Source organism: Hippopotamus amphibius, chromosome 1, assembly GCF_030028045.1.
Source record: "Hippopotamus amphibius kiboko isolate mHipAmp2 chromosome 1, mHipAmp2.hap2, whole genome shotgun sequence".
NCBI classification, from domain to species: domain Eukaryota; kingdom Metazoa; phylum Chordata; class Mammalia; order Artiodactyla; family Hippopotamidae; genus Hippopotamus; species Hippopotamus amphibius.
Window position 1 is genome coordinate 84,868,032 of NC_080186.1, and position 14,994 is coordinate 84,883,025.

A 14,994-nucleotide genomic window follows, 5' to 3' on the forward strand; every position below is an offset into this window, starting at 1 on the left:
TGGATGAATAGGCAGATCACAGAAGATTTTTAGGGTCGTGAAAATACTCTGTATGATGTTATAATGATGATATATGTCATTATACATTTGTCCAAACCATTGAATGTACAGTATTAAACTCTTAGGTAAACTGGACTTTGGGTGATTATGTGTCAATATAGGTTTACTCTTGGTAATAAATGTACCAGTGTGCTGAGGGATGTTGATAATGGGGGGAGGCTTATGCATATGTGATGGCAGGGGGTATATGGGAAATCTGTTCCTTCTTCTCAATTTTATTTTAAACTTAAAAGTATTCTAAAATTTTTTTTTTTTTAATTAGGAAACATTTTTTTGTTAATAGTGAACCAGTAATATATATCAGCAGTTCTTAAACTTTAGCATGCATCAGAAGCACCTTGAGGGCTTGTTAAAACTCAGGTTGTTGGATCCTGTCTCCATTGTCTTGTGCAGTAGGTCTAGGATGGAGCTGAGAACATATAATTGCTAAGGAAATTTCCAGGTCTGATCTACTCTAGGGACCACACTTTAAGAATCTCTAAAGTATCTAGTTTTGTATATAATGTCCTTATAAAACAGTGCAATGTTGATTCTTCCATATTTTGATTAAAAAGTTAAATATGGTGTAAATATGGTATTAATGTGACTTGATACTGTGTTTTTATTTTTCCCATGCTTGTACTTCTGTGAACTTGATGTTAATGAGTAGAAAGCTTTTAAAACAATTAGGGGGATGACATAATGAATATTTGTCCATCGCTTTGATATTTGTTATAATATAGCTTATTAAAGTATGAGTTTAACACAAATTAGCATAAAGTTTGTGGTTAATTTGGATTGTTTTGGACTTTCTGAAATGCTTTGGTAAATTATCTCCTTTGTACTTTTTTTTTTCCATTTTGATGGTTGCATTCAACTTTGTGCTGATTATCTAATTCAGCTAGTGTTGATTTAGTTATTTTAAATATTAATTATCCATGTATGTAAATATACACATAATTAAAATAGGCAAAACAGTTGATTTACCTATTTTAAATATCAGTCTGCTCATACATACTTTTGTAAGTACACGCATTTTTAAAATAGCTAAAACGACATTGGTTGTTTTGAACAACTGTGCAGTACTGAGAACATATGATTATAACCTTTTCTTTAAAGGATTTAAAGACATGATTCAATCTCTTTTTATTACTGGCAGAAAGAAATTTCTCATTGCATAGACTTGCCTTTGCTTACAGTGTTCTAGCCATTGAAGTATATACTTAACTGTTTAATTTTAATGATTATGAAAATGAGTTGTCCAACTCACTAGTGTGAAGTTCTTATTTTCTCAAGACCTGAGTTATCTGGGTGAATAAAGGGCTGTGAGGTTGAAGGATTCACAGAGTGTCTATGAGAAAGTTCAGCTGCTGTGGTGTTATTTTGCTTATTAAAAATTGATGTAGTTCTCCAAAGCTTTTGATTATGAAACCTAATCATTTTTCCTATTTATTGTCCTTTGGACTTGGGTGAATAGAAGGAAGGAAATACTGTTGGCTTTGTGGAAAAGGAAGCAGATGGATAAGAGAGTAGAGTTAATTTTCTGTTTTAGGGATTAAATATTTTATTTCCAATAGTGTAACACACTTGACATTTGTTTTTCAGTGACACTGTTTGGAAAGTTACAGATAAGTGACAGACTTTCAGATTAATATTTTTAAATTTAAGGGGCTCTTGTGCTAATTTGTTTTTGTTTTTATAGAGAGGATCTGACGAACTACTCTCAGGCAGTGTTCTCAGTAGTCCAAACTCTAACATGAGCAGCATGGTGGTTACAGGTAAGTGTTACTATCTTAACAGTGTCATTATTTGCCATTTTACAGGGCAGAATGTTAAAACAAAAATTTAGTGTGCTTTTTTTTTTTACTAAAGTAGCTTTTATTTTTAAAATGCTCTGTGTTGAAACATTTTAGAGAAAATTTTACTATAGTATGTATGTGTCAAGTGAAAAAACCTGAAGTGGGTGACTGGTGGGCAAGAAACTAAATCTGATTGCTTTTTTTTAATCACAGAAACAACCTTTTTTCCTTCCATGTTACAAGTTCCCTCTCTCTCACTCCCCTTGTACTTTGGTGTTTAGGTTTTAATGTTTGTGTGTCATAACATATTTTTAAGTGTTTCTTCTCAATTCCACAAATCCTAAAGCCCAAACTGTAAATAAATACTATAAGATTCAGTTGCATAGCTGTTTTTTTAATGTGCTTTCAGTCTTTTTTCTTTGCTGTAACAGTATTTTGACTCTTTGAATTGATTTCCTTTATTTATTTACTTGGAAATATAAAATGATTTATTTAATCTTCATAGGGTGTTTAAGCTTTAGATGTTTGAAATAATACTGTTGACTGTTGTCTGTCTACAAATAAACATAGACTAATTTTTAGACCTTAGTTTTATGGCCAGTGGACCAAATTTGAATCTGATGATAACTGAATTAGTTTGCCTTATAGCCCTATATTTTATATTATTTACCTAAAACCAGAGTTTCTTTTTTGTAAACCCTTTCCTGAATTACTTGTTTGAGAAATTAATTATATTGGGCGATACAAAGATTGTGAAAGAAGGGAAGCATTTTGGTTTCCTTCAGGTAGGCATGCTTGTGTGTATGTACACCTCAGTGTACACATACACATCCCTGACAATTAAGTAAAAATTATAATGAAGTACTTTTCAAATATAATGATGTTAAGGTGAATTTTTTCTGCACATCATCATTAGTGAGTTTTCCATGTCATGATTACAAAGCAAAATCACTAAGCCATGATTTTGATAGGGTACCATGTGCAAATAATTGAACAAACAGGCTCAAATGTCTGTGTCTCTGCTTTGCCAGTTTCATTTTTTTTTTGAACAGTAGATTTAATGAATGATAATGGAAATGGTTTAAAAATTAACATGTAGGGGTATGACAGAGTACTAGTAGCAGCCTTTCCTTCTTTTCATCTTCCCTCAAAATCAAAAACTGTACAACAGTATATGGGACAGCTGTTACCTGGAATTGATGAGTAAATAGTACAAGATAATGAAACTTGAGATAAGGGAAACATATGAAGTGAGTCTCATAAATACTTTGGCTTTTCTACTTTGGGGTACCCTGTTGTTGTAGCACATGGATGTGGAGCCCAAGTAGCTCATGGAGGTCTCACTGTGCTGAAGAGACTAAGATTGGAATTCAAAGCTGCTGAGACATTTGGGATTAATGGAGAAGGATCCTGAAAAAGGAACTTGTCCAGAGGTTTGGGCATAGGTCGGGGCAGAATTTGGTGTAGGGATTCTTATTTAATTCAGAATTTTGAATAATGGCTGGGTTGTGTGTGTTTAGGTTGAGACTCTCATGGCCTGTCAGAAATGACCTACTCGGGGGCTGAGAACTAGAATGGTGATTCCAGAGGTTGTGCAGTGCTCTGAGACATTGGAGTTCTGGGTAGTTAAAACACATACGTCTTGCAGATTACCACAAACATTCCGTTTAGACTGCAGAAAGCTCAGGCCTTAAGAGAAAAGATCATATACTATAGTAAGTGACGCCCGTAAGGCTAAGTTAAGAAACTGATAGTCCAGCCTGACAAGACATGAAGTATTCACCACTAATTTAATTGCCTGCCTAAATAAAAATGACATACCCTAAAGAAGACAGCATGATTCAGTCTTCCCACAGCTATCATTCACAATATCCTGCATACCATCAGATGTTACAGGTGATGTCAAGAAGCATTCAATAAGAATAGACCTCAGAATGACCTGGATATTGGAATTGGTAGACAAGGACTGTAAATATTTTTAAAACTGTAAAAGAAAATGTTGAAATAATGAACATGGAAGAATGTGTTGAGAAAAGAACTATAAAGTACATAGAAATTCTCTAACTGAAAAACACAATATTTGTGCAATATTTGGAATGAAAAATTCGCTGGTTGAGACTAAAAACAGTTTGGAGACAACTGAAGAAAAGTTAGTGAACTTAAATACAGATTGATAGAAATTATTCAGTTTACCAGAAACAATAAAAGTATATCTTTCAGGCAATCAAGCAGTCTAACATATGTGTAATTGTAGTTTCAGAGAGGGAGTAAAGAGAATGGTGCCAAATATTTATGTAATTGAAGCAGTAATAGCTGAAAACTTCTAAAATTTGAAGAAAAATGTCAAGTAGGATAAGTAAAAAGAAGCATACCGAGGCACATAATAATCAAAATATTGAAAACTAATAATAAAGAACAAAGCTTACCAGCAAGCTGGGAAAAGATACCTTATAGGAGACTAACGTCTTGCATTAAAAAAAAAAAGTTCTTTAGGCTGAATGGAATAACACTAGACAAAAAGTTGGATCTGCAGGAAAAAACAAGGAATACCGGGAATAATAAATAAATGTGTGAAAATTAAGAAAGCTATCTTTTAATTTTTTAAATTTCTTTGAAAGACTGTTTAATGTATCAAAAAAACTTTTGAATTACGTGGTTCATTCTGTACATAGATGTTTATATGACAATTAGCACAAAGTGAAGATAAATGGAATTTTACAGTTGATGGTTTGTATATTTTACATGAAGTGATAAGAGTACTAACTCATTTACACAAAATTCTGGTATTAACTCTTAAATAAGAATATTTTGGTAAATTAAGGTTGCATATTGAAACAACGTCTTTAAAAAAGATACGAAGACATATATTTAAAAGCTAATAGAAAGTTGGAGGGCTGACTCCTGTTTTCAGAAGTTATTGTAAACTTTACAGTAATCAAAACATCGTCATAGGGACTTCCTAGGTGGCGCAGTGGTTAAGAATCCACCTGCCAATGCAGAGGACACAGGTTCAATTCCTGCTCCAGGAAGATCCCACATGCTGCGGAGCAGCTAAACCCACGCGCCACAGCTATTGAGCCTGCACTCTAGAGCCCGTGAGCCACAACTACTGAGCCCATGTGCCACAACTACTGAAGCCCACGTACCCATGCTCCACAACAAGAGAAGCCATCGCACTGAGGAGCCTGCACACCACAATGAAGGGTAGCCTCTGCCTGCTGCAACTAGAGAAAGCCGTGTGCAGCAACGAAGACCCAATGCAGCCAACAATTAATTAATTTAAAAAAATTGTCATATTAGCGTAAACAAAGATAAATAAATCAATGCAACAGAATAGAGAGCCCAGAAATAAAGCCACGCAATTATGGACAACTGGTTTTTGACAAAGGTACAAAGGCAGTTCAGTGAAGGAAAAAAGTAGATTTTTCAGCAAAGTGTTTTGTAACACTACGATATCCATATGCTGCCAACAACAACAGCAGCAGCAAGCTATTGATGCTTGTATCTTAATTTCATACAAAAATGAGTTCCAATGGACTTTGATATAAATGTAGAACCTAAAAATTATAAAACTTCTAGGAGACAGCATAGTAGAAAATCTTTGTGACCTTGGGTTATGCAGAGATTTCTTTAATGTGACCCCAAAAGCACAGTCTATGAAAGAACAAATGGAACTTCATCAGTTTCAAAAACTTATGTTATTCAAAAGACACTGTTAAAAGAGAATAAAAAGACAAGCCGTAGAGTGGCAGACATCTTTGCAAAGATGTCTGAGGTATATATAAATAGTTGACTGTTTTGGCATTGAATTCCATTGCATACAGTGAAATACTGCTCAGCCATAAAGAATGACCTGTGTTACATGCAGCAGCAGGGATAAATCTCTAAATAATTATGCTGTGTGAAAGACAGGGGAAAAGAGTATATCTGGTATGATTCCATTTATATAAAACTCTGGGCGATGCATATTAAAGCAAATTGGTGGTTGCTTGGAATTTAGAGGTTGGCAGAGCAAGGGGGAAGGTTGTAAAGGGTGTAAGGAAATTTGGGGATGATGGCTGTGTATATTCCCTTATGCCGAAGTTTTCATAGATGTAAATATATGTCAAAACTTGTCAGATTGTAATTTTATATGCAGCTTATTTTATGTGAATTGTACCTGAAAAAAGACTATTTAAAAAGTCCATAGGGCTTCCTAGGTGGCGCAGTGGTTGAGAATCCGCCTGCCAACGCAGGGGACACGAGTTCGATCCCTGCTCCAGGAAGATCCCACATGTCGCGGAGCAGCTAAGCCCGTGCGCCACAATTACTGAGCCTGCGCTTTAGAGCCCTTGAGCCACAACTGTTGAGCCCATGTGCTGCAACTACTGAAGCCCACGCACCCAGAGCCCGTGTTCCGCAACAAGAGAAGCCATGGCAATGAGGAGCCTACGCACCACAAGGAAGAGTAGCCCCCACTCACCACAACTAAAAAATAAAATAAAATAAAATAAAAAGTCCATAGAGGAATTAAAATCAAGTACTATCAAATATAGCAAGAGAAGGACAACAAAACACTGGACAGTTAGAAAATAAATAGCTAGATGTTAAACACAGTCATAAATCTATAAATGTAAATTGGCTAAACTAACATATTCTAGTGCAGTAACCACTAGTTTTATTAGACTTTTGAGCATGGGAATGTGACTACTCCTAATTGAGATGTAAATGGGTGTGTATGTGTTTCAAAGGTGTAGTACCAAAAAAATAAGAAAGTAAAATACCTCATTTTAAAAAATACTGATTATTTTTTGATATGGTAATATTTCAGATATATGGGGTTAAAATATACTATTAAAGTCAACTTCATTCCCTTTTACTTTTTGATATGGTTACTAGAATACTTAAAATTATGTGGCTTGTGGTATACTTCTTTTGGACATTCATGGTCTAAGAAATCCAATTAAAAGGCAAAGAATGTCATACTGGATTAAAAAGTAAGCCCTAAGTATACTATCTACTACAATAGTCAGGTTGAAATACAGAGACACAAGTTGAAAGTTAAAAGGATGGAAAATAATATTTCGTGCAAACAATAAGTGCAGGAAAGTTGATATGATTTTGTTAACCTCAGATAAAGTGTAAGATTCAGGACAAAGTATTACTGGGTATAAAAAGGCATATTTCTTAGTGTTGAAAGGGTCAGTATATTGGAAAACATAACATTCCTTAATTTGTATATTAATAGCAGTTTCAAAGTACATTTAAAAAATGACAGAATTAAAAGAGAACAGAAAAATCTACAATTTTAAATTTCAGATTGGCTATTTTAACATTCTTCATAGTAATCAATATGACAAATCGATTTTAAAAAATATCTAGAGGATTTGAACAGTGCTCTCAACTTGGCTTAACTCTCATTTATAAAATATCCAGTAATTGCAGAATAACCTTTTAAGTGTACATAAGATATTCAACAAGATGTTAAAATAACTTACAATAAATTTCAAATGATTGGAGCTCATATAATATCTGATTATAGTGGGATTTAACTAGAAATCACAAACGGTAACAAATCTAGGAAATTATCAAATATTTAGAAATTTACACGATTCTAAACAACATATGAATCACAGAACACAGAACAACACATGAATCACAGAATACAGAAAGTATCTGTATTAGAAAAAAGGAAGGTTTTAAATTCCTATCAAGAAAGAAAAAGAAAACATAAGTTATTAGGACAAGTTTCTGACTGCATGAAAATGAAAATACATCAAAATTGTATTTTCTTGGAAAATAGAAGAAAATACAGAAATATTTTCCTCCCAAGAAGTGCATGGTGGGGGAATAGTCCTATACCTGTATTAGATACTTACCTATCTCCATTGGAAAATATCTGTGTTAGAAAAAAAGGAAGGTTTTTAATTTCTCTCAAGAAAGAAAAAGAAAACATAAGTTAGCAGTATTAGGAATGCAAGTTGGGACATCACTACAGACCCCACATAGTGTAATAGGACAGTAAGACAGTATCCCAAGCACTGGTGATGCCGAAAATGAAATTCAGCAACCTAAGTGAAATAGATGAATTTCTTTATAAGTCTAGTTTACCAAAACTGATACAGTAGATTACCTCTATATTGTAATATTATAGGTATTACCTTTGTCTTCTATCAAAATTGAATTTTTAATAAAAAAAAAAATCTTTCCACAAAGATTACTCAGGCATAGATGATTTCACTTGTAGTTGGTTTTCACTTGTAGGTAGTTTTACTTAGGCGCATGGGTGGCTTCACTGTCGAATTTTATGCAGCTTCAAAGTAAGAAATAATAGCCATCTTTTAACCTTCTTTAGGAAAAGAGGAGGGGGATACTCCTTAATTCAGTTTGTGAAGCTACCGAAACCAAAATCTAACAGATAATGTAAGAAATCAAGATTTCACACTAATGTTTTTCATTGATGTAGATGAAGACATTCTTAACAAGCTCTTAGCAAATCATATTCAGCAGTATGTAAAAGATGCATGATGACTCATTGAGGCTTACCCCTTGATTGTAAGGTTTAACAATCAAAAAGGAGTTCAGTGTAATTTATCAATAATAGAATAACAGAGGAAAAAAATCATCATGTTAATAGAAGCAGAAAAAGCATTTGACAAAAATACAGCATCCGTTCATGATAAAAAGTTCTCAGAAAACTAACGAAAAGGGGTGTGTACTGAGAGCCTACAACATATTTCATTCATAATGGTGAAATATTGAATGTTTTCTTCTTAAAATGAGGAATGGAGTAAGGATGTCTGTTTCCACAATTTTTCTAGCTTATGCTTACATTAAGGTGAATAAAATAAACATAAAAATCAAAAGGGAAGAAGTAAAACTGTCTTATTCACAGTCAACATGATTTTTAAAATAGAAAACCCAAAGAAATCAATTCAACATAAAAAGATAATTTTTTCTGATATTATTAGCAAAATTTTGGAAAATGAAATTTTTAAAAATCAGTTTATAGAAACATCAGAAAGACAAAATATTAAAGAATAAATTTTTAAAAAATGTGCATGATAACTACATCAATAACTGCAAGGCATGGCAAAGAGAAATTAAAGACCTAAGTAAATAGATACACCATGTTCATGAATAGAAGGCTCAGTATGTTAAAGATGTCATTTTTCCCCAAATGAGGACGGAATTGAACCTATAAGTCAGTCAAGCCGAACAGGCATTTACATTGAAAGTGATGAATTGATCTAAACTTTGTATGGAAATAAAAAATAACCTAGAATAACTAAAACCATTTGAAAAAGAAAAAAAAAGTTGGAATAACTATTTGATTTCAAGATTCACTGTAAACTTGAAGTAATCAAAACAGTTTAGTATTAGCATGATTAGTGTCACAGAATAGTATTCATAAATAAACTCCTACATTTAAGGTTAATTGATTATTTACAAAGGTGCCTTGGTCATTTAATGGAGAAAGGGAAGTGGTGCTGGAACAGTTGGATACACATGAAAAAAAAAAATTAGAAACTCAAACCTTACTTCATACCGTACAGAGAAAAGAGATGAATTACATATCTAAACCTAAAAACTAAATATGTAGAACTTTTAAGAAAAAAATCCTAGAATGTATCCTCAACCTTGGGGTAAATGAAGATTTCTTAGAAAAGACACAAAAATACACTAACCATAAAGGAGTACTTTACAAACTAGAGTCCATCTAGATGAAGACTTTCTCATCAAAAGACATTGTTAAGACAATGAAAAGGCAAGGCACAGGCTGAGAGAAAATATTAATATTCAGATATCAGTACATGTTTAACAAAGGACTTACATCCAGAGTATGTGAAGAATTCTTCCACATCAAATACAAACAGGCTAATTTTTTAAATGGACAAAAGAAGGTACATGAATGGCTAATAAGCACATGAAAAGATTTATTAGTCATATAAGGAAATCACAATTTATAACTAATATGAGATACCACTTCAGACCAACTAGAATCTAGGCTAAAATTAAACAAATTGGTAATGCCAAGTGTTGATGAGGATGTGGAGCAACTGAAACTATATGCCATTGCTGTTGAGAGTGTAAAATAGTTTGGAAAACAGTTTGGCAATTTCTTATAAAGTTAAACCTATCTTATGACCCAGTACTTCCATTTCTAGTTTTTTACTCAGTGAAAACAAATGTTCGCTACAATAGTTGTACAAATGTGTATATAAAAAGCTATTTATAATGGTTCCAAGCTTGAAATAAGCCAGATGTCTATCAGCAGGATCAAGAATTTGTGGTGGAGTCATACAGTGGATTACTACTCATTAAGAACAAAAGAATTGCTATTAATATGTGTAGCAACACGAGTGAATATTAATAAACATATGAAGCAAGAGAAACCGGAACAAAAGAGTGTATACTGTGTAATTCCATTTCTATAGAGTTAAAGAGCAGGTAATTACTTTTCAGTATAGAAACCAAAATAATGGTTGCTTGTAGGTGTTGGGGATTAACAAGAAGTATAAGGACATTTTCTGGGGTGTGCGACATGCTCTATGTCAATGAGTAAAGTTGTAAAATAAATAGAAAATTTATTTGAAATAGTAGGTTACCTGTGGAAACCAACTACTTGTAGTTCTGTCTTTGTGGAATGTAAAATGTGAGAAGGGGAATGACTAAAGAAGTTCTGGTGGGGAGTGGTCTGGATATAGGATTTGATTTGTTGTACTAAGGAGATTGGAATATACAAGAGTCACACTTAGGAAGGATTTTTGTTCCATTTGCATTTTTTAGGGGGCAGAGAAGGGTTACTGTACATAGGGAGGACATTTTAAAACTTTACAATAATCTGCTTTAGTGGTACTGAGGTCCTGAATTTTAGTCTCAGAAGTAGATTGTGGAGAAGATGATGTATCAAGAAATTAGAAGAACTGAGTTATTTGGAAGTGGACTTTGGTAGAAGTATTAAGAGTTTTGGCCTAGAATCACTGGGTTGTTGGATAGTAGTTCCATTAACAAAGGGAACAAAGAGAGAAAGTGATTTGTTTTTGTTGAAAAGAAAGAACAGTCTGTTACTGTGGTTTTTTTTTTTTTTTTTTAAGTATGTTTAGGAATGGTAATGTACTTTATGACTAAAGAATGAATCAGATCTTTGTAGTGATAGAATAAAATTTTGTAAAGCCTGTTTTAACGTAAGAGTTTTATATGCATTCAATTTATTTTACCTCTTTGAACAGAGGAAACATTGAGTTTAAAATTTTTTTCTAACAGAAAAATGATATGTTCTGTATATGTTCAGACAGATCCCAGTTTGAATAAGACCTTTAAAAACCAGTGACTGTGCTTACCTGGAAAAATATACAATTTGTCATCCAGACGTCTCAAAAAGGGACTTTTACAGACAATATTACAAGGACATTTTTATGGTTATTGGATACAAAACAGAATTTCATTCTTATATTCCAGCTTTTCCCAAAATGTTTCTTCTAACTGATTTTACTAGAGTTTTGTTTCCAGCAGCATCTATCTCAACAGCCTTTCCCTGTCCAGACTTTCTTTCTCTACGCCTATATTTGTGTCAAAGAAAAAAGGTAATCTTATTAGAAACTTAGTCCTGGGGAAATAATCTTATTGAAAACTATTTTGTAATAAACTAGTTCCTTCTTCCGAAGTGAAACATTTCAAAGACACAGCTAGCTCTTACTAGTATTGGAATTGGATTTTATTGGAAGAAATTTGTAACTATTTGAAATTGGGGAGGAGGCTTGACAATTGTAAGGTGTGGTCTCTCTTGAGTCCATTTTTTTTATAGGTGTGGAAATGGAATATCTCTTTAAGTTTAGGTATACATATTTCTGCCAGTGCTGCTGTCTTCTGTAATATCAGGATTTATTATTGCTGAAAGTATGACTTTTTCTTTATGTGAAAGAACTGAAATCATTTTATAGATTCTGTTACACGTTACTCAAAATTCTCTGAGATTTCCACTTTAATTTTTACGTATACAGACATTTTTGATATGTCATTTCATTTTTTTTAATGCTTTGAGAATATTTCAGCACATTTTTTCAGTTTGAATGTTTATGAGTGTCCTAATAGCATGTCCTCTTGCATAGAGGTAATGAGAGCCTTCTTCTAATTTAGTGTAGTTTTCTATATTTTTCCAACTCATGGATAAGTTACTTTTGGTAACTAGGCTATGCAGCTGTTCAGAAATGCATAGTTACAGGCCGCTTTTACAGTAAACCTAGTAAGATTTTTTTTTGTGCTGTGGCTGTTGGAGTTAACTAAACAGCTAGTAGAATAACAGAAGTATTCTCTGCCTATATACACCTATGTTTCTGTTTAACTGTTCTTTGAAATTTCTGTTTTTGCATATAGGAATGCAAAGAGTACAAGCGTTTGTTTTTCTTAGCTCGGATTCATTTTATTTTATTTTTTTGTTTTTCTAAAGTTAGCAGCTTGTATAACAGTATGCTTTGGCCTGACATCTTAACTAAAACTGCTTAGGATTAAAACTGCTTTGCCCATCAGTTATCATATTTGATAAAGGAAGTTACCAATGCTTTTTATAAATGCTTGAGCCTGGAAGACTTGGAAAATGAGAATGTACTTATATTTTGTTAAATAGTTTTCTCTGGACAGATGAAATAAAAAGTTTTGAGATGTTGTACTTCAAGTTGGTATACATAGTGGAAAGTATAGAATTAGAATATTGGTGAATGAATGGGACTAAAATAATAGACTTACAAAGTAGAAGTTGATTTTTGAAACCTGTTACTGGAGTGTCTATATGAGCAAATAAAGATAGGAAGGACCTTGGGACCAAAACAACTTGGGGCACTCCAACCATTTTGGGAAGTATATGAGTTAGCAAAGGGGTCAAAGCAGGTATCAAATGAATCAGGGAAGTGAGGAGACTAGAAATAAGTTATTTCTAGTCTGTGAGATGCTGTGAGAACAGAGAGATTTGGTAAGGATGAGAGGGCTCACAGCTCTTCCACCACAGATGAATTTAACAAGTTACCCAGGATCTTGGTGAGATCCTTTTGTGTGAAAACTATAGGTAAAAGCTTGTAGAAAACAAAGGTCAGTCAAAGAGAAGAGAGACTAGGACTGGTAAAAGCTTGTAGAAAACAAAGGTCAGTCAACGAGAAGAGAGACTAGGACTGATTACAAGTGAAGATGTTCACTTTAGAACTGAGGTAAAAAACTTTTAAGTTCATATTGGAGTGTTCAATTAGAAACAGTTTTCTATGTCTTGCTTTGAATTTGTGAGTAGAACAACATTCTCCATAAGCAAATGGCTTTTTTAAGATGGCGTATATGGAAAATAGTATAATTAAAGATTTCTTCAATTTATATGCAGCTTACATGAATGAGTAAAAGCATTACTACATCTGTTGTTGCTATAAATTCCTAAAAATTCTTTAGTTTTACATACCTAAACCAAAAGTTTTTGGATTTACCTGGGAAATGGAAGGGGAAGGATTGTGGAAAGAAATCCAAATTATTGTACTTTGTCTTCTGAAGAACCATACATCTGTAATCCAGAGAGACCCCATCTTCCTTACTTCTCTAATAGGGTCATAAATGACTTGCATGTTTCATTAGCTGAGGCCACACATCTTGTGCCCTTTCTCTTTTCCAGGGTCACGTATTTTTATGTATGCAAGTCAGCTTAGTTATATTTAAAGAAATCATCATTTCTCAATTTTACATTCTCATAGTATCGTTATTTAAAATTGACTCATGTTTAGCACTAAAATATGAATATTTAATAGCTACCTTTTCTGAAATTAACTGAGAGGAGTATCAGGTAGTATAAAGAGAGAGTGTAAATGTTGTTAGTTACATGGCATTTGCCGTTTTATATTACCTGAAGTTTGTCTTCAGGGTCCTCCTATAGTGTAGTGGGTTAAAAGTAAAGACTCTGGATTCATACTTCCCCAGTTTTAATCCTTTTCCTGCCACTTCCTGTCTTTACCACTTAATAACTGACCTTGGGCAACTTAAGTAGTTCTCATCTGCAAATGAGATTTATGGGTCATAATAGCAATCTTAGAGTTGTGAAGTGCCTGGCATATAGGTTACTTTCAGTGAATGTTAAATATCAATGCAAAAGGAAAGTACTCTTTTCTGTAAATCTTAAACAAAACAAGTTATTTATCTTCTTTGACTGTGAAAACTGTCCCATCTACCTTTATTACTCAGTTTTGCTCACCGTCCTTTCTCCAGAAATCAACACAAATTCAAAACAATAAACTCTTCTATTCTTCTAATAATAGGTTTAGGCACAGTTTTGCCTTTTGGGAGTTATATTCTAAGAATCATTTGAAAAAGGAAGCAATTTTTTCTCCCTTGTATGTGTAGTGATGGGTTGTATCTTCATTGTGATTTTTTTTTTTTTCTTGCCTTTTTCCCTGAAGGAAAAAGGCTAAATTAGGAAAAACAGAAATTCACTGTTTGAGTTTCCTGATATCATAACTCATGGGACTATAGGTTGGACTATGAAGTATTCATTCTTGTTATTCAAACAAATGAATGAACAAGAACATAATCTATCAGATTGCTTTGCCAAGAAAAGGCCTTAGAAGAATATGCATTTGTATGTCAGTCATATGTTTTAAGGTATATGTGTATTTTTTGAATCCCTGCTTTAACTTATATTATCATTTAACAGACCCAATGATAATTTTATTAAAATAAGGTGCCGCAAAATAGGAAATTCAGCCTGCTTCTGATAGGTTCAGGTGCCTATGTACGTACAAGACTTCCTTACTTATGAAAGGAGGTGTGAGAGCTTTTTGTAGTTTTTTCTTATTTCTGGAGTGATGAAGAGCTAGCCAGCAAGATTATTCTGGTAATATATTCCGAAGCCAGTGCTTACTATTCTGTACAAGGTCAACCTAAGGGAATTTTTAAATGCATTGGCTGTCCATTCATGTATATAAACTTGAGTGAAACTCTTAAACTGTGACTTAATTGACACTTTAAGTTATTCTTATCAGGTTAGTTCACATATTATCTCTGATTGTCCAGTAAAATCACTACCACATCACCCTCTTCCAATCCTCTGCTAAGTCACTTTTAATCACATTACTGTACTTTACTTTCTCCATAGCACTTAATCACTGTAACGCATTATCTGGTTCTTGCACTAGGTAGTCCACCTCCCCCA

General features: G+C 33.3%; 1 protein-coding gene across 4 annotated transcripts in view; it reads left to right on the top strand.

The window, feature by feature from the left end:
* The window catches only part of PTBP2 (polypyrimidine tract binding protein 2), a 77,707-nt gene that overhangs the window by 20,708 nt on the left and 42,005 nt on the right, over positions 1-14,994 (top strand). For all 4 annotated transcript variants that reach the window (XM_057718445.1, XM_057718428.1, XM_057718420.1 and 1 more), the window contains exon 3: positions 1,742-1,817. In XM_057718445.1, the coding sequence (XP_057574428.1) occupies positions 1,742-1,817 (76 nt within the window). The remainder of the gene's footprint in view (positions 1-1,741; positions 1,818-14,994) is intronic.